Source organism: Geotrypetes seraphini, chromosome 18, assembly GCF_902459505.1.
Source record: "Geotrypetes seraphini chromosome 18, aGeoSer1.1, whole genome shotgun sequence".
NCBI classification, from domain to species: Eukaryota; Metazoa; Chordata; class Amphibia; order Gymnophiona; family Dermophiidae; genus Geotrypetes; species Geotrypetes seraphini.
Genome location: NC_047101.1, coordinates 15,533,562 through 15,560,402, shown reverse-complemented (window position 1 = coordinate 15,560,402; position 26,841 = coordinate 15,533,562). Strand labels below are relative to the sequence as shown.

The 26,841-nt window shown below is 42.8% G+C and overlaps 1 protein-coding gene across 5 annotated transcripts; it reads left to right on the top strand.

Moving 5' to 3' along the window:
• The first annotated feature begins 96 nt into the window (after positions 1–96).
• Positions 97–26,841, top strand: FABP6 (fatty acid binding protein 6). Of its 5 annotated transcripts, none has more exons than XM_033927090.1 (6): positions 97–460; positions 571–767; positions 13,382–13,437; positions 21,671–21,846; positions 25,710–25,799; positions 26,734–26,841. In XM_033927090.1, the coding sequence occupies exons 2-6, from the start codon at positions 694–696 to the stop codon at positions 26,785–26,787; spliced, it is 450 nt and encodes a 149-aa protein (XP_033782981.1). In that variant the 5' UTR covers positions 97–460; positions 571–693; the 3' UTR covers positions 26,788–26,841. The 5 variants fall into 5 exon arrangements, 4 of the variants coding, with proteins under 4 accessions (XP_033782981.1, XP_033782980.1, XP_033782979.1 ...); XM_033927089.1 differs by having other exon boundaries at positions 566–767; XR_004537485.1 differs by having other exon boundaries at positions 97–767; positions 13,382–13,466.

Genomic DNA, 26,841 nt, shown 5'->3' with positions numbered 1-26,841 from the left:
AAAGTTAGAGTGCGATTGGAGGATTAGATAGTCTCCTTACTTTCTATTGGTGAAACTGGACGTCGATCAGAGGCTCTGTTTTGCCTTTGCTTTTCATTGGTCATCGTTCTTGTCAATTATTCCTGATCAAGGCGTACTTAAGTCTCTTGGGAAGAGCTGGGACACATGAAAGGGCTTTACTGATGATGAGAGCTTTTTATTTATTTATTTGTTTTACTGTCCTTGGTTGTACTATTCATATCTCAGGTAGAGATGCTAGTGAAAATGTAAATACAATATTTGATCGTGTAAAGAAAACAATCGAATAAAATAGTGCACTTTTTTTTTAAGAATGTTACTTCTTAGTGAGCAGGCCTGGCTTTTTGCCATATTTATGGTCCCCTACATATAATGTATTATATTTAAGTTTTCTTATAGAACTAGTCCTCAAATGTCAAAAGGTGTGGAGAAGTTACACTTGGTGAGCATTCATTCCTAAATTTAACATTTATAAACCAGTTTTATCGTTGGGCTTTGGCATATACAGTATTTCTCCTTACAATGGCTCTTTTTTTCTTCTTCAAAGTATAGTCTTCTGACGTCATCTGCTGATGCTAAGTCACACAGCTATACAGTACTGACAAATGGCCTAAAAACATCTAGAAGGGAGACTACAAGTACTACAAATGCTGCCTGTGCTGCACTGGGGTGCAAATGCAAAAGCCAGGACTGCCCTCAAACACTTCCTTCAGAAACTGGGTCGGTGAATACATCTGGATACATCAACTGTGAGCACATTTAATTAATATGATTTATCGCACAGTCGAAAACAACTGTATAGGAATAAACTGTACACCAGTTTAAATAAATAGTATTAGGTTCTGCGGTAGTCCTTCAAAACCCCACTGTTCTCTTCTTGATGCTAGAATATCATCATTACCTTTTTGCTAAGGAGCACCCATGAGAAGTCTTTGCAATATACATTGATGGCACTGCTCATCTTTAATCTAAGGTCTGCTTGCCCTTTTGACTGGCATTGAGATCCATACACAAAACACATAAGAGACATATAATCTATTCAAGACAGACAAAAAGGGATTAGGGAATTATTTATTGTGGGAATGATTAAAAGATCAGTACTGAACAGGTGATATGAGGTTAAGAGTTAAAAACAGCTTCAAAAAGGTGAGCTTTTAGTCTAGATATGAATAGGGCCAGAGATGAAGTCTATGCCAGGCATAGGGTGTAGCAAAATAAAAGGAAGAGAGTCTGGAGTTGGTAGTAAAGGTGAAGAGTATAGATAAGAGTGACTTTAAAACATGATGGCAGATAAGGGCCAAATGGTCCATCCAATCTGCCCATCCTCAGCATCCACTATCTCCTCCTCTCCCTAAGAAATCCCACGTGCCTGTCCTATGCTTTCTTAAATTCAGGCAAAGACACGTCTCTAGGGAGTATTTCATCAAAGCTGGGGGGGGGGGTCTTGTCAAGTGGAGAGAAATTCTATAACTAGGGGCAGCTCAAAGCAATCTGTTGCCTGAGGCGAGGGATGAACTGGCATCCCCACCCCACGCATCCAAAATAGGGGGAAGGGCTGCCTCAACTATTAGGCAAGATTGCCAGCTGCCTATAGCAGCAGCTTCTTAGAGGGTAGTAGGCAGTAACACAACAAATGACAGCAGAGCCGCACACACCATTCCTTTTAGGCCCAGATACTCATGTTTAAAGCAAAACAATAGATCCTGCCAGACAAAATCAAAGAACCATGCTTCTCGTCACACATACCTGCTTCTCAGCAAAGAACACAAAGGATATAGATGATGCTTAAAAAACAAGGAGCAAAGAGAGGAGAGATACTGAAGAATTGCAAAATGATGTCAGTCTTCAAGGGGAGGCAGACAGGGGTTGAGAATTTTGTAACAATATTTGATAGAGGGAGTGGGTTTGAACTATCATGATATCACTATGATTTTGTCATTCACAACTAGATGGACCTCCAACACAACTCATTATAAGCCTAGAATGGTGTTACCTCTGTTGCCATAGTGATCATGAGGTAGGATCACGCCGCTCAATTCTTCATTTAATGGCACTATCTTTCATGAGCCCTGTTGAATGCACTTAGTGCAGGAACATTTATTATTGATAAAAAGTGTTCAGATAATTCTGAATAACATTTTGTACTAATTGTAAATGAAGGAACTAATGACAATCCATGGTACAAAATCATGAAAGCTGGCATTTGCCATTTTATTCACCGGGTTCTGGAAGCTATGTTTATTTTGGACAAAGTGCATTCAACAAGGTCAAACAAAAGATGGCACCATTAATTAGAAAACTGAGTGGGCTGATTCTGCCTCACAATCACTATGACAAGTCATTTAGATGAAAGAGCTAACAAAACTGGAAGAAAACATTTTTAGTTTGGGAAGACCGGATGAACTTTGGACACAGTTGATAGATGACAATTATACTGTTGCTGAATAAATTTAACCAGTCAAATTGGAGCTTGTGAAGCAAAATTTGTTGTCCAGAGATCAAAACCAACAGGATATCCATGTATGAAGTCACTGACTCAAACTGTGATATGTGACAAAAAGGGCTGCATAAAACAAAGAGCTCAGCTTTCTTCCACTTCCCTTACCCATAGTTCAAACAAATAAGATGACTTGGAGAAATCCACTACTTATTCCCAGGATAAGCAGCATAAAATCTGTTTTACTCCTTGGGATCTAGCTAGGTACTTGTGATCTGGATTGGCCACTGTTGGAAACAGATACTGGGCTTGATGGACCTTCGGTCTGTCCCAGTACCGCAATTCTTATGTTCTTACGTGAGCCAAGTATAGGACAATCAAGCCATTGTGACATCACTGATGAGGTTGGCTCTTAGACATTGGTGGAATGAGGCATTATGATATCACAATCTCAGCTCTGGAATGTTGCTACTCTTTGGGTTTCTGCCAGGTACTTGTGACCTGGGTTGGCCACTGTTGGAAATAGGATATTGGGCTGGATGGACCTTCGGTCTGTCCCAGTGTGGCAACTCTTAATATTCTTATGTTCCTGAATAGCGTTACCATATTTTGTAAACAAACCAAAAAAAAAGGACATGTGGCCCTGTCCCTAGACCTTCTTTCTCCCAGCCCCGTACACACACAAACCTCATATCCTCTCCTTCCCTCTTCCATCCCTCCCTCCCTCCACTGGATTGGGTACCTCTTGTGGCAGTGGAGGGGAATTCACCCGCAGGTGGGAGCTTCATCAATCACAGTCCCATGAGTAGGAGTTGGCTGAAGGTGGCAGAAAAGGCTCCAGCTGTGCTTGATCTTGAGGCCACATCTGGAGGGCCTCCGAGCAAGCACGGATGCAATGAGATCACATGCATGCATGGATGCCCTCCAGATGTGTCCCTGAGCTCAGGCAGAGCCGGGGCCTTTACTGACACCTCCAGCAGCTCGCAACAGGAGCTCCTACCCCTAGACTATCAGTACCTGTGGCGGGACCGCAATTGATGCAGCTCTCACGGCAGGTGATCCCCACTGCCTGCCTGAAGGTTAAAAAAGTTTGGACTCAGTAAGAATCCAAAACCCAGAAAACTGTTCAGACACCCAGACTGTCCTCTAAAAAGAGGACATGTCCAGGTAAGTCCGAACATATGGTAACCCTATTCCTGAATGAATGACAGATGGAATGATGTGCAAGTTTCCATCCCTATCTGCAGCTTTGAGTTTGAAGGTGAACAACATCCTTCATCCTCTAGCCACAATATATTGTAATATTTCATATAGCCTATGCTGTCCATCAGTTCAGTCTGTATTGGAGTTGACAGATGCCACATACAAACATCAGTCTGTTCTGGCTAAATTACGGTAGTCAGATCTTTGAGAAAGCTCCCTGTCTCAACCTGAAATGATGGGGATTATAGAGCATGCTGAGAATGGAGAGACTGTGGAGTAAAGCATGATTAAGATGATCTGGATTTAAGTGGATTACCTCTTCTAGAAAGCAAGGCTGATGTTAGCAGTCTTCCTATTTGCATAATGACAGATCATTTTTTATCACTGTGGCAGGACAAATGAGTAATTAAGACACACAACAATTCAGCATACTCAGCATGGTGTTTGCAAGGCTGTACTGATTACAAACTGACTTGATATAGTATCATCTTAGCTACAGTAACTGTTTCCAGTAAGCCTAATTAAATTGAGTCCATTGTTTATTACAATGTTGTCCATTAATAAACTAGAATGGACTGATATTAAAGGTTATTTTGGTTTTGCTTTATTAAAATAGTGGCATCTACTTGTGAGTTGCGAGTTCCATTCCCACTGCAGCTCCTTGTGACCCTGGGCAAGTTGCTTAACACTTTATTGCCCCAGGAACAAAATAAGTACCCATCTAAAATATGTAAACTGCTTTGATTATAACCACACAGAAAAAAGCAGTGTATCAAGTCCTTTACCCTTTACAATCAAGCAATTGTGACATCACTGATGAGGTTGACTCTTATTGGTGGAATGAGGCATTATGACATCACAATCTCAACTCTGGTTATCAGAGATTACAACTCTTCACATTAAGGGAGAAATCTAGCAACGTAGACCACTGGGAGAGGAGGAGTGGCTAGAGCAGCAAAATATACCTTAATATATAATGACAGCAAAACTTATCTTTTTATCTTATGAGCACAGCCTCATTGCAGTATGAAAGCAGTCTCATTTACAATCTGACCTTGCCAGCATTTCGCAGCTTTCCAGCTGCTGCATCTGGGAACGGTTCAAGAGGTTACATGGCTGTCTCATTTATTTATTTAAAACAATTTATATTCCGCAAATCATAAAGATCTATGCGGATTACAAAATACATACAAATATAATAAAACAAACAATCACACATTAAAATTACAATGGAACACCACCAATACACTTTTCTCCTTTCATACATTGCTGAAAGCTTCCTGGAAAAAATAGGCCTTCAAGGCTTTTCGAAAGGAAAGAAACAGAAGGATCTGATGTATCACATCTGGAAGCGCGTTCCACAGCCATGGACCCATGACAATAAATACCCTGGAGCAGATTGTAGCTTTTGTAATAGTCCGAAAAGGTGGAACTTCCAAAAGATGCTGAGATATGGATCGAAAAGAACAGGAGGGAACATAGAGGGACATAATCAAAAGAAACGTCCAATTTGGACGTAGGGTGCTAGTCGCCCAAAGTCATCAGTGGCAAAATGTCCATTCTCTAAAAGTACGTCCAAAATAATTTTTTTTTTTTAAATTGTCTAGCTATACGTCCAGGCATTTGATCATCCAGACCGCCACTATGTCTTCCTTTATACCACATTTATTTATTTAAAAATATATATACCGCATATTGACATTCTCAACCAAAAATTTGTCCAAATCTGAAACATCTAAACAAGACCTTTCTGCTTTAATCATCTTCTCTTTGTTCTCTTCTTTTCATATAGCATAGTCCTCTCTCTGCCCCTTCCATCCACTGGCCACCCTCTCTCTCTGCCCCTTCCATCCGCTGTCCGCCTCCCTTCTGTCTCTTTTAAATGGCATAATTCTTTCTATGCTCCTTCCATAGTACATGATTCATTTCAGCTTCACTCCCTCTCCATTTTTCTCTTTCTGTCTTCACCCCCTACCCTATGCTCTGACATCACTCTCTTCTTTCCTTCCTTCCTTCCCATCCCACCCCACTGGCATCTCTATCTCCTTTCCTAAGGCCCTGATTGGGCAGATGTCTAAGGCCCCTCCCAAGAGGCGGGGCCTTAGACATCTGAGCCAATCAGGGCTTTAGGCTCTGCCCTCTGTATCCCAGGATACAGAGGGAGAAGCCTAAGGCCCTGATTGGCTCAGATATGGTAGGGTGGGGTAGGGGGTTCAAGGGGTGGAGAGAGGTTTGGAGGGTCTTCCCTTCTGCCTTTTTTGGGAGGGTAAGGGATGGTTCTGGGGTTGCACCTGGTGCGGGGGGACCTCCATTGGCAGGAGGGAGGTGGCAATCCTCCTGCTGATTTTTTCTTGTGTGGGGGATGTTGGCAAGGCAAGAGGGAGTAGGCATCTCTCCTGCCAATTTTGCTGGTGAAGGGGTGGGGGTTTGGTCCCCAGTGCCGGTTCGAGATGTCAGGGAGGGCTGTCATCAGCGGGAGGTGCTTTTTTCTTTTTTTTAAATGGATAACACACACAGCATCTGTGCCTATAAAAAAAAAAATAGTTTTCCTGCCCCAAACAGCTAAGTGGCAGGACACTTCCCCTGCCTTTCAGCTGTTCGGGCTTCCCCTGCTGGCTCTGTGCATATGTGGGAGTCACTCTCACAGCGATCAATCAGACAGAAAAGATGAGGATTACGACAAACCTCTGTGTGAATCATTTGCATGCAAAATTTTTAGTGCATCAATAGCTCTTTCAGAATTATCCAAAAATTGGAGCGGACCGGACCTACGCAGTCTTAGCGATCTTGTTTAGTGCATTAGCTAAACCAGTGTTTTTCAACCGCTGTTTAGTGTGCCGCGAGATGTTGCCTGGTGTGCCGCAGGGCCACCATCAGGGCAGTACTACCAGTCCTGCATTCAGGGGCCCGGAGCTGACAGGGGGCCCGAGGCAGGGACGCCAGTAGCTCGCCAAGGCAAAGTGAGTCGATCACCCAGGACTCACTTTGTCTTGGCGATCTAATCTATCGAGCCGATAAGTCTTCTTCTCCCCGACGTCAATTCTGCAGTCGGAGAGGAAGTTCGGGCCAGCCAATCGCTGCCTGGCTGGGCTGAACTTCCTCTCTGATTGCAGAATTGACGTCAGGGAGAGCATACGTCGGCTTTAGGGCCTGTTATCCATTGGTGGGTCCTGTTCCCCAATGGCAGCGGCAGTGGCAGTGGCTTGGGGAACGGCAGGGAGAAAGAAAGAAAGGGGGCAGGCAGGGAAACAGAAGGAAAGAAGAGAAACAGAAAAAAAGAAAGAAAGGTCAGGGAGAGAGGAAGAAAAAGTTGGGGGAGGGAATGAGGTGTGGAGGAGAGAAAGCATACAGGCTGATAGAAGGGAAGAAAGATTGGATGCACAGTCAGAAGAAGAAAGTGCAACCAGAAATCACCAGACAAGGTAGGAAAAATGATTTTATTTTAAATTTAGCAAAGTGGAGGCAGTATTACCACAGTTTTCAAAGGAATTTGCCCAAATAACTTAATAGTTAACTGGGTAAATTCCCAGAGATGAAAACTTCCCTTCACTTACTATGCACAGTTCTGAATTTATATCTGCTGTCTATATTTTACAATATGGTCACCTTTTACTAAACCGCAATAGTGGTTTTTAGCGCAGGGAGCCTATGAGCGTCAAGAGCAGCGCTGGGCATTCAGCGCAGCTCCCTGCGCTAAAAACTGCTATTGTGGTTTAATAAAAAGGATGGAGGGTATATTTGTCTATTTTTGTATTCTATAAAAACCAAATACAGAGAGAGACTGAGAGCTGTTGACGAAGAGCTACGTGTGTGTCTTTCTTCGATTCCAGCCAGAATATGAGCTTTGTGTTCAGCCAAACAGGCCCAGGTTTCGCACTGAATAAAGTATTTTATAATTTTTCACTATTCTGTTTACTTAATATTTCATAATAAAGTAATTATAAAATACTTTCTTTGTGTTTATTTGATTCCTATTCAAGAGAATTACTTTATATATAGTCAATATAGGCACAGAGTTAAATTTTTTAACATTTTCTAATGGTGGTGTGCCTCGTGATTTTTTTCATGAAACAAGTGTGCCTTTGCCCAAAAAAGGTTGAAAAACACTGAGCTAAACACTTGATGCACAGTTCTCAGCTAGTCAATTTTATAAGTTTCCACTGGAGGTCTCTCTGTTACAGGATACTGAGCAGATAACATGTATCACGTTAGCAGTATTAAGAGAAGATGTTCCTGTGTGCATGAAGGGATAATAGGGTGTATAGCATGAACTTTCAAATCTGCTGGATATGTACCCCCCCAATTAATTTTTGGATTCCTTGCCAGTCTGCTCCCCTTTCAAGATTAGGATAAATAAACTCTACAATCATGATCGGAGCTTTTGGGGCCCCCGCTGCCTATTCACTGAGTTACTGAAAGATTTCTATAGGGTTAAATCACCTGTGAGGGGCTATCTGCCAATATTCAATGACAATGGGATTGTGCCACTGATTATCCCTTCTAACCACCTAAGCTGAAATCATAGACAGTGTGGGGGCAGAGTCAGGGCAGAGTTGGCATTTGGTTAACCAGATAAGGTAGCTAGATAAATTGGACCACATGAAACACAGCCCTTATCTTTGTCTAGTTTCACTTATCCGGTTAAGGTCTGAATCAGTGGCGCACTGAGGGTAGGAGCACTTAACCAAATAACTGCCAACTCTGTCCCTCACAGGTGATTTAACCATATATGAATCTCTCAGTAACTCAGTGCAGCGGGACACTTTATTGTTTGGGGGGCCACAAAAGCTCTGCCCTAGCCTCAGCAGGATCCTGTGGCATGACGACTCCCCCACCTACCTTCCATGGTCACGGTAATTTTAAATCTTTGGGAAGCCGCCCCACAGCATCAATGAGCCCCAGAAGTTTTCATTCCACAACGATGCTGCGCTGTGGCTCCCCGCAGATTTAAAATTACAGTGGCCGGGTGGAGGTGGGTGAGGGAGTAGAGCCACAACCGACTCTTCTGACCGCCAGTTATTGGGGAGGCCATGGCCCTTGTGGCTTCCTCTATTCCGACGCCTATGACTCAGTGTACTGCAGGTTGGTGACTTCCACAGCAAATGAATAAAGCAATTTGTAATCAATCTCACAAGCTGATTTATTCTGCTTCCCAGCAATATGTAGCCTGATGCACCTTTTCTTATAGGTAGGGTTACTAGACGTCCGGGAATCCAGATGGCTTTTGGCACTTTGTCTAGGTTTTGAAAAGCTTCTGGCAACGAGCGACATCGGGATGGCCAGGGTCAGAGAACCGTCGGTGGCCCCCCAAGCAGCCAGTGGTCTCAAACTCAAACCCTTTGCAGGGCCACATTTTGAATTTATAGGTACATGGAGGGCCGCAAAAAAAATAGTTAATGTCTTATTAAAGAATTAACAATTTTGCATGAGGTAAAACTCTTTATAGTTTATAGTAACATAGTAACATATTAGATGACTGCAGATAAAGACCCGAATGGTCCATCCAGTCTGCCCAACCTGATTCAATTTAAATTTTTTTTATTAATTTTTCTTCTTAGCTATTTCTGGGCAAGAATCCAAAGCTTTACCCGGTACTGTGCTTGGGTTCCAACTGCCAAAATCTCTGTTAAGACTTACTCCAGCCCATCTACACCCTCCCAGCCATTGAAGCCCTCCCCTGCCCATCCTCCACCAAACGGCCATACACAGACACAGACCGTGCAAGTCTGCCCAGTAACTGGCCTAGTTCAATATTTAATATTATTTTCTGATTCTAAATCTTCTGATTCTAAATCTTTCTGATTCTAAATCTTCTGTGTTCATCTTTGAACTCAGTCACAGTTTTACGCTCCACCACCTCTCTCGGGAGGGCATTCCAGGCATCCACTACCCTCTCCGTAAAGTAGAATTTCCTAACATTGCCCCTGAATCTACCACCCCTCAACCTCAAATTATGTCCTCTGGTTTTACCATTTTCCTTTCTCTGGAAAAGATTTTGTTTATAAATCTTTCCTTTTGACTAAGTATTAATAATAATATTGTCATTTATAGCTAAAGAGACATATGAGCAAGAAACTTTTATTTTACTTTTGTGATTACGATAAACATACCAAGGGCCTCAAAATACTACCTGGGGGGCCGCATGTGGCCCCCAGGCCACGAGTTTGAGACCACTGAGCTAGAAGGAGCTGGAAGAGTTCAAGGTCCAAGGACTAGTAAGTGGCCAGTGGAGGGTCAGGTGGAGCCAGTAGCGACTGGTAGAGAGACCAGTAATGGTACCAGGAGCTGTCAGAAGACCCAGGAGGAAGCAGCCTATAGGGCAGCCTGTAGACCCTGAGAGCATTTTCCAAAGATGACTGGTGAGTGACCAGCAGAGGGACCGGTGGGGCTGGTGGTGAAGATTTGAAGAGCTAATGAAGGATTGGAGGGACCAGGAGAATGGAGTCCAGGGAAGACCCGGTGATGACCAGGAGGTGTCTGGAGGGACCTGGTCATGTGTTTTAACAGAGTGTATGAAAGAAGCAAGTTGTTGTTTTAGCAGAGCCCAATGAATGAGAAGGAAGACCAGAAGTGCCTGGGGACAAACGAGTGACAGGTAATAATCGCACAGCCCAATCACAAGCAACTAGAATACCTTGCAAGATGTCCAGAAAGAGTTTTGAAAATGCTGACTTAATGACAGGTTTTTTTATTATGAGCCCCTTAAGTGTGTAATCATTGTGTAGATTTAGGCTCCATGCTAAAGAATGAAGGGGATATAGTGATAGAAATAGGTAGACCAGGTATTTTGTCACACATCAGCTCAGGGTTATTGAGATTTCTGATCAAGGTGGACCTTGAAGAAGTGAATAGGTTTATGAGTGGCGAGGCGGAGTTTCCATGTAGGATGTGGAAGATTATGCAGGAGGTTTTGAAGTTTATTTGAGTAGTGACAGGTAGCCAGTGTCACTGTTTGAGATATGTGGAGATTAAACTTATTTTCAAGTTTAAAAAATATGAACCCATCGCTGTGATTTTGGATTACTGTAATTGCAGTTTACAGGTCAATGTTGCGTTGATGCCTAAGAAGAAGGAGTTGCAGTAGTCAAGCTGCGACAGAATCAACATCCGTACTAGTATGGAGAAGTGTCATTCGTGGAAATATGGTCTTATGAGTATCAGCTCTCTCATGGAGAAGAAGGTTTTTTTCCCAGAGGTTAGAGATCTGTAGTTCGAGAGATAATTTGGAGTCTAGTATAACACCCAGTACTTTGGAGGATTCTTTTATATCTATCTTAATTCCAAATGGCAGGACAATCTATAAACATTATTTTCCCAACTCACCTAAAATATGCTTCTAGGACTGAAAGTATATGTCAAAGAACCCTGCCCTGGGATAATGCTGGTAACCTTTTATTTGTCTAAATTAGTGTTCTTGAGGGATTCTCTATTTCAAGTCAGCTTAATTAAGTAAGGTTCTTAAGCCCAATCAGCTACCATTTTTATTTTCCTTTATATTGTTTGTATAGGAATTTCAGTGATTGCATAGCTTTCTCCCCCTTTAATTAAGGTCTAACTATACAACTAGTATATTTGATTTCTGTATTTAATTTTGTACCCTTGAATTAATGGAAAAGTGTTTTCTTATTTTTTTAATGTAAATTTTCTTTTACGTATCTTTCGTTATACAAAGATGTTATAACTGGTATTGTATTATTACTTGTTTTGACTCATACTTTGTCAAAAGGTAAAAATTTAAAAATACAGATTTAAAAAAAACCAAAACAAAAACCTAGATAAGTGGCTCCTGAAAGTTGCAGGTCATAGCATTATGGATTAAGAGAAGCACACACAGTTACATATACTTGCAAGTACACATGCATGCATACTTGCAAGCATTGTATAAATTCAGTTTCTAAAGAGATTTTTTGTTTCTCTTAGCTCATGGAGGAAGCAGTGTTCATATACTGTCCTTATTGTGTGACTTCCTGTTTTACACCTCAGTCGAAAATGGCAGCTTATTACTATGGTATAAAGTCCAGCTGACCAACTGTTTCAGTATTTACTTAAATGATTCATGAGGTGCTTTATGCTTCTCTGTGAACAATGAGTTTATTGCTTAAGCTATGGGGCTTAGTATTCGTTATAATAATCTTTATCACATTCCCTGTTCCAGAGCCCAAAAAAGTAAGCCACAATAAATAGAAGGACATGAACTTTCACTTCACTACCAGCTATACCTACAATCTTTCTCAGTTTTCAGGTGAAAAATCTCTAGAAACTCCATAACACAGCATGCTAACAGTTCCACTACAGGTCAACATCAACTGAATATTGCTGATTCCTGTGAGCAGATGATCTAAGCCAGTGGTTCCCAACCCTGTCCTGGAGGACCACCAGGCCAATCGGGTTTTCAAGACAGCCCTAATGAATATGCATGGAGCAGATTTGCATGCCTGGCACCTCCATTATATGCAGATCTCTCTCATGCATTTTCATTTGGACTATCCTGAAAACCCGACTGGCCTGGTGCTCCTCCAGGATATTATATGGAGAGGCCTTAATCATATCTCGACCCTATAAATATGAACAAATAGGATGAAGGGAAGATAATGAATCATATATAATCAATTTATCAATTCTAATATAATTCACAACTTCAAATAAAGGCCAAGATGGCATCTAATATAACAAATCTAAATCAAATTATTTATTAAAGATTTCAGGATAATGACGTGAATATGGTTCAATCAATGAACTGAAACAATGTCAAAACTGTTTGTTCCCCCCATTTTTAAATGTACATCGCTTTGAAAGTCTGAAAAAGCGATTTTTATCAAATTTTAAATAAACTTGGAAACTTAGGCCCTCTTTTACTAAGGTGCACTAACCGATTAGCGCACGCTAATTGATTTAGCACGTGCTAACGCGCGCATGTTAGCCTATGGATGCATTAGTGATTAGCATGCACCAATCGGTTAGCGCACCTTAGTAAAACAGGGGGGTTGGTCAATCTAGAAAAAAAAAATTAAACATTAAAAACAACAGTTACCCATCGGAGATCATAAAAAGCGTTTCTAAAAAGGCGAGCCTTCTGTTTTTTTATTTGGGGCAGACTAAGGGCATAGACTAAACTCCCCCTCCCCCTTTTACAAAAACGTAATCGGAGCTGTTACCGCCGCGGCAAGTGCTATAAACCACACTACGGTTTTGTAAAAGGGCGTGTAAGTTAGGTGCTAGTATTTTAGGCCAAGAAAACCCTGGCTTAATATACCGGTGCCTAAGTAGTTCATGCCTATCGGCCCTTAAGCCAATCTAGGCATCTCTAAGCACGATTCTACAAACGATGCTTAACCTTGATTGACATGTAGTAGGTGCTGTTTTGCTGGGCACCTACCAAGTTAGGCGCTGTTTATCGAATAGAGCTGTAAGTGGATTTTTTTTTAACGCCCTTTACTGAATCTAGCCCAAACGATATAGAATAGCATTGAAAAATATGTCCTCCACGCAGTGCTCTCTGATCTTGTTTGGATGTCCTTCAACCACTGATAGAGCTCACCTGATAACAGAGTTGTAATCTTATATTTCGTATCACGCGGCACCATTCCAGAGATTAGTTTAGGCTCTTTATGAGAATAGTTCTGCTGATATCAGTTATCTACATCAAGTTAATATCATAAAGCAATAAAGTCTTCCATAGATCAGATACGTTGATACTTATCTTTTTTTTTCTCTCTTTTAAAGGAAGAGCCTGGATATTATCAACTTGCCTATTTCCCAGAAGACTTCATTGGAACAGAGTTATGGATTGCAGTGATTCATATTTCAGGTTTAGTAAGGGGGGGAAGGAGGGGGGGATTTTGTATACTACCTTTCTGTGGTTACAATCAAAGTGGTTTCCACATACTTATTTTATAGCTGGGGCATTGGAGCGTTACGTGACTTGCCCAAGGTCACAAGGAGCTGCGTAAGAACATGAGATTTGCCGCTGCTGGGTCAGACCAGTGGTCCACCTCGCCCATCAGTCCACTCACGCGGCAGCCCTTAGGTCAAAGACCATTGCCCTATTTTAGTCTAGCCTTACCTGCGTTTGTTCTGTTCCAGCAGGAACTTATCCAACCTTTTCTTGAATCCCTGAAGGGTGCTTTCCCCTATAACAACCTCTGGAAGAGCGTTTCAGTTTTCTATCACTCTTTGGGTGAAGTAGAACTTCCTTACATTTGTATGGAATCTATTCCCTTTTAAATTTAGCGAGTGCCCTCTGGTTCTGTCCACCTCGGAGAGGGTGAACAATCTCTTTTTCTCTACTAAGTCAATTCCTTTCAATATCTTGAATGTTTCAATCATATCCCCTTTCAGTCTCCTCTTTTCAAGGGAGAAGAGGCCCAGTTTCTCTAGCCTCTCATTGTACGGCAACTCCTCCAGTCCCTTAACCATTTTTGTCGCTCTCCTCTGGACTCTTTCAAGTAGTACTATGCCCTTTTTCATGTACGGTGACCAGTGTTGGACGCAGTATTCCAGGTGGGGGGGCGTACAATGGCCCGATACAATGGCATGATAACCTTTTAAGATCTGTTTGTGATCCCCTTCTTAATCATTCCTAGCATTCTGTTTGCCCTCTTTGCCGCCGTTGCACATTGCGTGGACGGTTTCATTGACTTGTCTACAAGTACTCCAAAGTCTCTTTCCTGGGGGCTCTCTCCGAGTATAGCACCGGACAACCTGTATGCAATCCCATATGTATGTATCCTGTATGTACCCCAGGATGCAAAGGGAAGGAGTCTAAGGCCCTGATTGACTTGATTGCATTCTGGGATACAGAGGGAGGGGCCTAAGGCCCTGACTGGCTCAGATGCCTAAGGCCCCTCCCCTTGCACATGATACACCAGGAGAGAAAGGCCCACCAATTTAGACTGGTGGGCCTATGAGCGGGATGGACTGAGCTTTCCTCCTGCTTCAACTTCTCTGAAAAGGTATGGGGGGGGGTTTGGGGGACCTCTGATGGCAAGAGGGAGGAAATGGGCATCCTTCCTGCTGTTTCGCTGGCGGGGGGGGGGGGGAGGAAGGGGAAAATCACAATGGCAAGAGGGAGTGGGCATTCCTCCTGCCATTTTCGCTGGTGGGGATGGGGGTCGGTTCCCGGTGCTAGTTCATCGGGGAGGGCTGTCATCGGCAGGGGGGGTGCTTTCTTTATTTTTTTCCTAATGGGGCAGACACATGCACAGCATCTGTGCCCATTAAAAAAATAAAAAAAGTTAGACAGGTAACCAGTCGCTTTTTTGGATTGCTAAAAGCGATCACTTTTTTAGTGCATCGGGAAACCATGTTAGTGCATCAGTCGCTCTACTAATTTACATGGCATTGCTATGCGTCTCAGACAGAGAACCGCTGAAGACACTCTAGTGGCATAGCAGGCTGTCTAAGATCATTTTTGATGTGCCTTTTTCACTAATTTGAGCATAATTGGCATACTTTTTTGATTAGTCCACCGTAAGCCGTAAGCCATTATAGCACATAATTACAGAATTGTACTGAGGCACTTTATTTCCATAAGAACATAAGAACTGCCATCTCCGGATCAGACCCATGGTCCATCGAGTCCGGCGATCCGCACACGCGGAGGCCTAGTCAGGTATACACCTGATGTAGTTTTAGTCACCCATATCCTTCTATTCCTCTCGTAAGGAGATGTGCATCTAATTTGCCTTTGAATCCTAGCACAGTGGATTCCTTAATAACCTCCTTTGGGAGAGCATTCCAGGTGTCTACCACTCGCTGCGTGAAGCAGAACTTCCGGACATTTGTCCTAGACTTGTCCCCCCTTAGCTTCAAACCATGTCCTCTTGTCCGTGTCACGTTGGACAATGTAAATAATTTATTTTCCTGCTCTGTTTTATCGATGCCTTTCAGCATTTTGAACGTCTCGATCATGTCCCCTCGCAGCCTCCTCTTCTCAAGGGAGAACAGTCCCAGTTTCTTGAGTCGTTCCTCATATTCCAAGTTCTCCATACCTTTTATTAGCTTCGTTGCTCGTCTCTGCACCCTCTCAGCAGTTTTATATCCTTCTTTAGGTTGGGAGACCAATGTTGGACACAGTATTCCAAGTGTGGTCTGACCATCGCTCTATAAAGCGGCATTATGACTTTCTTCGATCTACTCGTGATTCCTTTCTTTATCATGCCTAACATTCTGTTTGCTTTCTTTGCCGCTGCCGCGCATTGTGCCGATGGCTTCAGGATCCTATCTATCAGTCCATTTATGTGTGACTCCTGTGAATAGTGGCTCATGATGCTGGGTCCTTTGGCTATCACAATTTTCAACATTGTCTTTTGGTTTGACTCTTTTCTCTATCTATTTTTTATGGAGTTCCTTTCTTTCCCCCTCCTTTGCAAAGCCGTGCTAGTATTTTTAGCACTGGCCGCCGCAGTAACAGCTCGGACGCTCCTAGGAATTCTATGAGCCTCCGAGCTGTTACTTCAGTGGCAGGCACTAAAAATGCTAGTGTGGCTTTGTAAAGGAGGGGGTTTATTATTATTTGTTTTTATTTGTAACTGTAAACCGCTTGGGCCTGTCATAAGATCAACCCCCTCTTTTACTAACGTGCACTAACCGATTATAGTGCGCTAATCGCTAACATATCCATAGACTAACATGCACGTGTTAGCATTTAGCACGCACTAAATCGATTAGCGCACCTTAGTAAAAGAGGGCCCAAGTGGTAAATCAAATTATAATAGACATAAACATACCCTTAAACATAGATGGATAGCAGCATTTTATAAATTTAAGCAGGCTTGAATTTAGCTGCCCTGATATAAAATGAGAGGCAAACGATCAAACAACAGAATTGAAAAATAATCAAGAAAACAAAACAGTATGGTAAAAAGTCTTTAATAATGTTTGGTTCGTTTGCTAATACAAAAGTCACCTGCCCGACGTGGCCATATTTCGGCTTGTGCCTGCTTCAGGAGCATTAGATAAGTTTGTGATAAAAGAAAATATAATTTTTTTTATCTGTTAATGCATATCGTTGTAAATGTTGTTTTTTATCATGAATGTATTGTGTATGTATAAATCTTAACCCTACTCCTTTGCCCTCCAACACAGCCAGCTGATTAACCATTCCCTGTAACTGTATCCATGACATCCTGTTTGTCTGTCTTGCCTGTTTAGATTGTAAGCTCTTTTGAGCAGGGACTGTTTTCTTACTCTTTGTGGCACTGTATTGCGCTGTGTGCATCTGGTAGCCCTAGAAATAATTAGTAGTAGTAGTATGAAGAGTTTCAGTCTTTGGGAAGCAGAGCTGAGATTGTGATGTCATAATGCCTCATTCCACCAATAAGAGTCAACCTCCTCAGTGATGTCACAATGGCTTCATTGTCCTGTACTCCCCTCTGCCCTCCAACCCAGCCAGCAGATTATCCGTTTCCCTTAACTGTATCCATGACATTCTGTTTGTCTGACTTAGCTGTTTAGATTGTAATCTCTTTGGAGCAGGGACGGTCTCCTTCTTGACTCTGTACAGCACTGTGTATGTCTGGTAGCATTATAGAAATAATTAATAGTAGTAGTGTGAAGAGTTTCAAGTCTTTGGGAAGCAGAGCTGAGATTGTGATGTCATAATGTCTCACTCCACTAATAAGAGCCAACCTCATCAGTGATGTCACAATGGTTTGATTGTCCTGGACTCCCCTCTGCCCTCCAACCCAGCCAGCAGATTAACCCTTCCCCTTAACTGTATCCATGACATCCTGTTTCAGTCTTTGGGAAGCTGGGCTAAGACTGTGATGTCATAATGCCTCATGCCACCAATAAGAGCCAACCTCATCAGTGATGTCACAATGGCTTGATTGTCCTGGACTCCCCTCTGCCCTCCAACCCAGCCAGCAGATTAACCCTTCCCCTTAACTCTATCCATGACATCCTGTTTGTCTGTCTTGCCTGTTTGTTTGATTGTAAGCTCTTTCGAGCAGGGACTCTTTTCTTACTCTTTGTGACTCTGTACAGCGCTGCGTGCGTCTGGTAGCGTTATAGAAATAATTAATAGAAGTAATAAAACAATTGGCAAACTTATAAGGAACACCATACTGCATTAAAGACCCACTCTTACAAATTAATACATCGAAATCAAAATAAAGAATTCAAAGAAAGAGGCTGTGATGGTTGGTTTCCCAATCAAAAATCTCTCTTTCAATCTTCCTGCCAGTGGCAGTGCCTTAAAGGTTAAGAACCCTTCGGAACATTTATGAACGCTGGTTCACTTACAAATGAAATTGCTTTTCTTATCGGTGTGTTGCTCCTGGTTAAAGCACTGCAGAACTCATCATAAAGTCATAAAATGAAGTCAAAGACATTCAAAGGCCCGACATGCCTAAAGCTCTATGTTCATAGATTGAGCAGATCAGAACTGAGATGTCCAGAAGAATTAAAAACAGACCTAGAGCCTTTTCTAAAGTACACACAGGAGTGCAGGTGTATTTGTTGCATGTGCAATGGGAGTAGCTTTATTTTATAGAGATATGCATTGAAAAAATGAGTATTATAAACCATTGGAAAGTACTTTGCACATGGAAGTGACAATTTCACGACTTCCAGTTGTAGGGGCTACCATTAAGTAGTTAGGCCACAATTTTAGTGTGGTTTCATTTTGGAAGTGGACATGAACTACATGGGATTAAAGAGAATGGCTCCCTTAATCCCTTGTATAAAGCCCTAACTAAAACAAGCTCTTCTAATCTATACATGTCATTAAACAGGTCTAAAAGCCAATGTGGAACATTTTCCCCATACACGTGAATTCAGTCTAAGTACTAAAAAGTTACCCAAACTGACCAGGTGACACTGGAGGGATAACGTTATCGCCTCCCACACTGTCGCCTTCCACCCCACCCCCCAAAGCTGAATGAAACAGTACATGCCTGTCTCTAGAAAATTAGCATCTAGTCTGGGAAAGCCTAGTTGAGCATCACACGGGTGTATTAAATAGTCTGGTGAGTGGGCTAGTGCAGTGTTTTTCAACCTTTTTACACCTTTGGACCGGCAGAAATAAAAGAATTATTCTGTGGACCGGCATCAGTCTGTGGACCAGCGGTTGAAGAACACTGGGCTAAGTCGTAGGCCAGACCCCGCCCATCTCTACCCAATCTCCACCCCAGACCCCGCCCCCATAATAGTACTAATTGCACCTTGCACGTCCCGTGCCTCATCTGGAAGCCTTCCCTCTGACGTTGCAACATCAGAGAGAAGGCTTCCGGTTCAGGCGCAGGATGCCCGTAGGAGCCATTGCCTGTGGCTTTGTGCACTGAATCAGTTAGGAAGAGGGAGCTGGCTCGAAGATAACGCCGCATCGATTGCACCGTGGACCGGTGGTTGAAGAACACTGTTTTGGGCCTGATGCACGTGCTGGCCCTGTGGACCGGCAGGAAATTTCTGTGGACTGGCATTGGTCCATGGACCGGTGGTTGAAGAACACTGATTTAGAGAATCCAGGCCTAAATGCTAGTCTATATGTGTAAGATGCACACCCTTTATAGAATAGCACTGGAATTATTTTGGCACCATTTACTGAAACCACTCGATGATTTAGAAAATATGTCATCTATCGATTCATAATCTAAACACCGAGTATAACGGAAATAGTGAACCAAGATGAAGGCAATCGTGGAGAGGTAGGTGGGCTCTAGGTGAACTGGCCTTTCTGATGTATATTTGCAAAATGCTTTAATCAATAGAGAAATTACAAGGATTCAGAGATACAGTCCACAGATCATACACTGGGGATTTCAGTTCACAGACAAGGTAGGCAGTTGGTTTGATTCATTAGAAAGCTCCTAAATTAAAGATCAGGAAAGCAGAAGAAGAATGAAAGGGGGGAGGGAAACCCCCATTCATTATTGGGTTCTGGCTCTTCAAGGATTAGATTTCTCTCAGTCAAGGACACAGAATTATTGTACTTGGCTCCTTCACAAGGGTCAATAACACCCATGTTAGTGATTTACTGAAATCTTCCATTCATGCTGCAGAAAAGAAAAGGGAGGGGTGTGTGTCTTGGTCCAAAGATGATGGGATGATAGTTTTGGAGGCGGGATTTCTGAATATGGTATGGTTTATAAGAGAGCACATCAGAGCAGCTAGCATCCAGGGATCAGTCGTTCTTTGGTTCCAAGCAGACTATCCATTTCCTCTCCTGTAACGGCAACATGTCTTTCTCCGGCAAATATGAAGTTGAAAGTCAGGATAACTATGAAACATTTATGACTGCAATTGGTGAGTAGCACAGCCACGTCTGATCCATTCCTTCCTTCCGTTCCATTCTGCCAGTATATGAATTACAACGAAAGGGAAAATTAAATTTCTGGTGAATCGGCTATGAACCCATAAATGAGAAATCCTGGGTACATTTTATACATCAATAAAAGATATTTTATAGAGGAGTATTTCACAGTCCTTAAGCCATGATGTCTTGAAAAACTACGAGGAACATGGGGGTGTGCTCGTAAAAAATTACTAAGGGGCCCTTATACTAAGCTGCAGTAAAAAGTGACCTTAGCGCACACTTACATGGGTCAGCTTTGACTCCTCTCTTTCCTTCTCCGCCCAGATACAACATATCACTAAAACCTACTGCTTCGTCCTCTATAATATTACCAAAATCCAACCTTCCCTCTCCGAGCACGCTACTAAAACCCTTATCCACGCCCTCATCTCCTCACACTTAGATTACTGCAACTCGCTACTCTTAGGTCTTCGGCTCTGCCATCTTTCTCCTCTTCAATCCGTCCAGAATTCAGCTGTACCACGCATATTCCGCGAGAACTGCTATAATCACGTTACTCTCCTAAAGTCACTTCATTGGTTTCCCATCCGTTTTCAAACTCCTCTTACTGACCTACAAATGCATTCACTCAGCTGCCCCTCATTATCTCTCTTTACTCCACCCCCCCCCCCACCCCGCGAGCTCCGCTCAGCTGGTAAGTTCCTCCTATCTGTACCGTTCTCCTCCTCTGCCAACTCCAGATTCTCTCCTTTCTGTCTTGCTGTACCATATGCCTGGAACAAAACTGCCTGAATCTCTACGGGGTGGGGGTGGACTCCATCTCTGGCCGTGTTCAAGTTCAAAGCCCACCTTTTTGAGACTGCTTTCAACTCCTAACTGTTCTCACCTTGGATTATGCCATGTCTGTCTGTCCAAATTAGATTGTAAGCTCTTCCAAGCAGGGACCATCTATTAAATGTCAAAATGTACAGCGCTGCATATGCCTTTCAGTGCTATATAAATGATAAGTAGTAGCAGTCCTTCTCGCACATTAAGGCCATTTTTACTGCAACTGTAAAAATGCCTTTTTTCGGGGGGGGGGGGATGGGGGTCCATTAATGGCCATTAGCATGTAGTCATTTTTAAAATTTACAGTGTGAGCTCTTACCACCATCCATTTTGTAGGCAGTAAAGCCCTGATTCTTTAAACAGTGCCTACTGGTTAGCGCCTAGATCGGAACACCTACCGGTGGAGGTGCCTAACTTATACTGGGCTTTACTAAACCACACTAGAGGTTTTTAATGCTGGCGAGGTAAATGCTCCTTCGCTCATAGCATTATTTATTTTAAAAAAATTTTATACCGCCCAAAATCTCATAGTTTATTCATAATTTTTATAGCTCCCTGGAGCACTGTTCCCTTTAAGCTGAGCAAGAGTCCTCCAACAGTATTGCTGCCAGTGGGAGGTGCTGTTTCACAATCATATTTTCAACAGTGAGGGACAATCACATCAGTACTCCAGAGATCTTGCTTGTCCCTTGGGATTGAAAACACAATATTGAAGCACCATCCCCTACTGGTATCAATTCAGTTGGAGGATACACACTCAGAGGGAACAGTGCCTGGAGAAAAGGGTGAAGTGGATAAAGTTTACTTAGGAAAACAGGTTGTAAGTTATAAATTAAACTACATGAGTCTAATAAAAATTGTAATGTGTTATTAAAAACCACAGGGAAAAAAGTTAACAGCTGTGCTCCTCTCCGTTTCCCTTCTATTAGGTCTCCCCAGTGATGTCATTGAGAAGGGAAAAACATTCATATTTGTCACCGAGGTTGTCCAGAATGGCAAAGAATTCACTTGGTCTCAGGTATATCCTGGGGGACACACCATGACAAACAAGTTCATTATTGATCAAGAATGCGAGATGGAGACAATGGCTGGGAAAAAGTTCAAGGTAAGCAAGTTTAGATCTGTTCCAAAGAAACATTACATTACATTATGGTTCTCATGGTTTCCCTGGAGGGGTCAAAGGGCAACCAGATAGGCTGCACTTAATAGTTGGCTATTTCTTTTAGCTGGGGTGCATAAGTCAGCTTTTTCAGAAATGTAGTTTGGATTCTGCTTTAGGAACATGCTGCAGAAAGAGATTTGATCTGGTAATGATGAGAGCTCATCTTCAATTGGTTTAATTTTCAGGATAATGGAAACTAAGGGGTCCTATTTAGGGTTACCAGATTTTCTAAACGGAAAATCCAGACCCCTCTAGACCCGCCCAGTTCCACCCATCCCCGCCCCCTTTATGCCCCACCCCCACCCCCTTCTGCCTCCTCTAGTTGGGCATCCGCGCATGCACGGATGCCCTCCTGCCTGACGGCGATTTGGTGGAAGCTTTTCAAAACCAAAAGTGCCAGGTTTTGAAAAGCTGTCCGGATCCCCGGACATGTCCTCAAAAGGAGTACATGTCTGTGGAAATCCAGACGTCTGGTAATATTAGTCCTATTACTAAGACGCGTAAGCTAATGATTAGCACACGTTAATGCCATACAGCTTATTATGGGCTAGATTCATCAACATGCTTGATCGGGCCCGATCCGGGCAGGTCCAACAAATTCTGGAAGCTAAAATATGCAGAAGGGGGCGATTGGAGGAACGCCCCCATATGCCAGCATGGATCGCTTTTCTGCAATCCCCACGCATGCGCATGCCTGTCAGAGCCACAATCTTTTTTTTTTTTTTTTTTTTTTAACTTTAAACTTTTTTATTAATTTTTAGCCCTGCGAGCCCGTGGTTTTAACCCGCGGGTTGTAGGGCGGGGAAGGGTAGGAGAGATTCGGGAAAGTCAGGGCAGGAGAACCGGGGCGGCGATGCAGCAGGAGATTTTTGGGGAAGTCAGGGCAGGAGAACAGGGCGGCAATGCGGCGAGCAGGCAGGAGAGGGCGGCGAACAGGGCTTCCAGAGTCAGAAAGATGTTTTCGACTGGTCCCAATCAGTCGCTGCTTCAGTTGATCGGCCAGCCCAGTTGGATCGAGAATTTGATGTTGTGAATCGCGTCCCTGCCTGCTTTGCACGCGTTTCTCATTTGCATGCACGGATTCGAAGCGGATCGCAGGAGAGGTTAGTGAATAGAGCCCGAGGGAAATCTGGTCGCAAACTGATCAGTACACGATCGGTTTGCTTACTGAATCTAGCCCTATATTCCTATCGACCCTTATGACATTTAGCACATGCTAATTACTAGCGAGCGCTAAATCTGTTAGTGAGCCTTAGTAAAAGGACCCCTTATGGGAGAATTCATCAACAGGCACTAACCACATTAGCACACACTAACATGATTAGTGCAAACTAAAGATTAGCTAATCATTAGTGTATGTTAATGCAGTTAGCAGACGTTGATGAATTTCCCCCCTTTTAGTCTCTGCAAATCCTCTGTGAATATGCAGAAACCCTGAGACGTATTTGGGCCATAAAGTAAGTTGCCACATTCTTGCTCATTTAGACCATCTTTTGCTAAGCTGCAGTAGAGGTTTCTACTGCGGTCCAGGGCACTAATTCTCTGATGCTGCTCCAACGCTTATAGAATTCTATGAGCATGCTAAGCATAAAATTGTGGATTCAAGTCTCATAGATTAGGGGATATTTGTATAACTTTATCCATTTAACTTCACACATAGCATTCCTAATGTACATGAGCAACTTATCTGTATATATATTTAGGACCTCGTATTCAGCAGTCCTACAGTATCTAAACAGATGGGGCGTCTGAGAAACAGGCATGAAGATAGATGGATGAATCATCAACTTGTCTTTATGCAGTGGCCATATCGATGAATTTTGGCCCCTGGGATGCTGTTGCTCTCAGCAGAGGATTCTGGGAGTTCCTTTGCAGCTGATTCTGGAGATCTCAGGAGCATCTGAGGCATTTCCTTAATCAGCCCTAGCTTCACTGCCCTGCCTTGTCATTCATTTTACTCACTATAGTGAATAATTTAAAGATCCTAAAAATATATTAGAATGTAAGTAGTCCAAGGGTCATTAGAAGCTCTAATGCTACTAATTCTCCCACGAAGCCAATGTAATAGTTTTTGTGTGTCACAAAAAAGAAAAGCGAAGAGCCAGATGCTGCCGTCAACCACTGGGCACCAAAATTCAAATTGCTATAGGATAAGGTATGTTAAAGGCTAACATAAGAACATAAGCAGTGCCTCTACTGGGTCAGACCCGAGGTCCATCGTGCCCAGCAGTCCGCTCACGCGGCGGCCCAACAGGTCCAGGACCTGTGCAGTAGCCCTTTATCTATACCCCTCTATCCCTTTTTCCAGCAGGAAATTGTCCAATCCTTTCTTGAACTCCAGTACCATACTCTGTCCTATTACGTCTTCTGGAAGCGTCCACCACACGCTGGGTAAAGAAAAACTTCCTAGCATTCGTTCTGAATCAGTCTCCTAATCTTAAGTGAAATTACAAGGGTTTGTTGAGTAATATATGAAATGAAAAGACTATGAAAGATAGGTGCCCTTATCTCCTCCAACCTACCATCGTTTCTTTTAGATAGTTTTCTTTCCTCTCGCTATTATTTACATTTTGGATCCCATTTGAGGACTCGAGCTGGATTTAAGCTAATATTTTTCTTTGTAATTATAGTTGTAGTGCATTATTTTGTAAGTCTTGAATTTGCTTTCTGTACAAGTATAATCTACAAATAAATAATAAAAAATAAAAATGGAAAGAATAATTTTAAATCATTTTTAATAAAGCCCCTCTTGAATAGAATAATCTCCCTGCAGAACGCAGATATACAGTATATCTGATTTTATTTACTTTCATCGTGCACTAAAAACTGTTCTATTTTCTAGGATTCTAGAGATGGAAGTTACTGAATTCTGCTCATTTTTGTGTATGCATTTTCACACACAGAATTAACAGGATTAGAAGATGATGACGGCAGAAAAGGGCTACAGCCCATCAAGTCTGCCCACTCTGCTTACCCACCCCCTGTCTATGCTTGGAATTTACTTGAGATCTAGCTAGGTACTTGGGATCTGGGTTAGCCATTGTTGGAAACAGGATACTGAACTTTCGGTCTTTCCCAGTAATTCAATTCTTATGTTCTTATATGAGCCAAGTATAGGACAATCAAGGCATTGTGACACCACTGAAGAGGTTGGCTCATAGGCATTGGTGGAATGAGGCACTATGACATCACAATCTCAGTTCTGGTTACCAGAGACTGAAAGTCTTCACACTGTGAGAGGGTGCTGAAAAGTTCTCAGCCCAACCAAGAAGAGAACGATGTGGATATGGTTCAATCAATGATCTGAAACAATGTCAAAAAACATAGAATTTTGTTTCTGCAAATTGGCACTTAACGAAATAAGATAACAACACTCTTTTCAGCTACAGTGGCAAAATAACGCTCAGAATTTAGGAAGTTGGCTAATCTGTAATGGTATACAGTATCTCCATGTTGGTATTCTTGTTATCAACCACTTTTATCCACTTTATCGAACCCATTTTGGAATTTAGAAGATTACAAAATCCTGGATTAGATTATATTAAAATATCTGTAATATTCAATGATGGAAAAGAACACTTCAAATAAAATGTATGCTTTAGTGCCATAAATGCCATCTTTCTCCTCACCGTAATCAGAAACCACGAAAAGCCTCTGCGAAGCGTGGAATACTGGCGATGTTTTTCTTCTGGGCTGATGAAACTTCACGCTGTGGTTTGAAGGCTGAAGTTTTTCTATGCATGTCTTTAATTTGCCATCATCAAGCTGCCCAAGGCTAAATCTAAAGACTGTGTTTGTTGTTCTAGGCAACTGTTCGTATGGATGGCGGCAAAGTGGTCGTGGATTTTCCAAAATACCATCATAGCTCTGAGATTGTCGGGAACAAATTAGTGGAGGTAAAGATTTTTTTTTTTTTTTAGCTACCAATAATAAAAACTAAGGGCCCCTTTTATGAAGCCAGGGTAGCGATTCCCATGCGGCAAATGCGACACAGCCCATTCAATTCCTATGAATTGCATCGCATTTGATGTACTGGGACTTGCTACTATGGCTTTTTAGCTGGCTAGGTGCTATTTAACTGGCCTGGAGTCATTCCTGTCTAGTTAAATAGCGCTGAATATCAGGCGGAGAGTTATAGAATTGCCTTCCACATAACATGACTTAGCCTGGGAGATTTTTATGGTGTGGCGCAGTGGTTTGATCTACAGCCTCAGCACCCTGGGGTTGTGGGTTCAAACCCTGCACTGCTCCTTGTGACCCTGGGCAAGTCACTCAGTCCTCCGTAGCCCCAGGTACGTTAGCTAGATTGTGAGCCCACCGGGACAGATAGGGAAAATGCTTGAGTACCTGATTGTAAAACCGCTTAGATAACCTTGATAGGCGGTATATAAAATCCTAATAAACTTGAAAACCAGTGGCATAGTAAAGAGGGGTGCGAGAGGGGGTGGTCCATCCCGGGCACAGGCATCCGTCCTCCTCTCTGCCCCCCCTCCCCCGCATGTGTATGCCCCGCCCCTTGTACCACTTTAATTTTCCCTGCGTGAGCAGCATTAAAAACTTGTTGCACTGTCAGTGTCACCTCTCTCTGAGGTCACCTCCGGGCCCCGGAAGTGACATCAGAGGGATAGAGTTTGTGCCGTTGATTGCGGGGGAAGGGAAGGGGGCATGCGCGTGACGGGGGTCAGGAAGGAGAAAGGGGGTGGAGAAGAGGGCAGGGGAGGGGCACTTAACCTCGCTATGCCACTACATCGAACCCATGGGGTTTTCAGCCACAAAGACATGAAAATCACTCTATTGCATCAGTAACAGATGATTTGTCTTTCATTGCAGACATCAGTGGCTGGCGGCATAACCTTTAAGAGAATCAGCAAACGGATTGCATAAAATGACAGCTGGTGTTCGATGTGTAAAAAAATAATAAACTGTTTCTGTCCATGC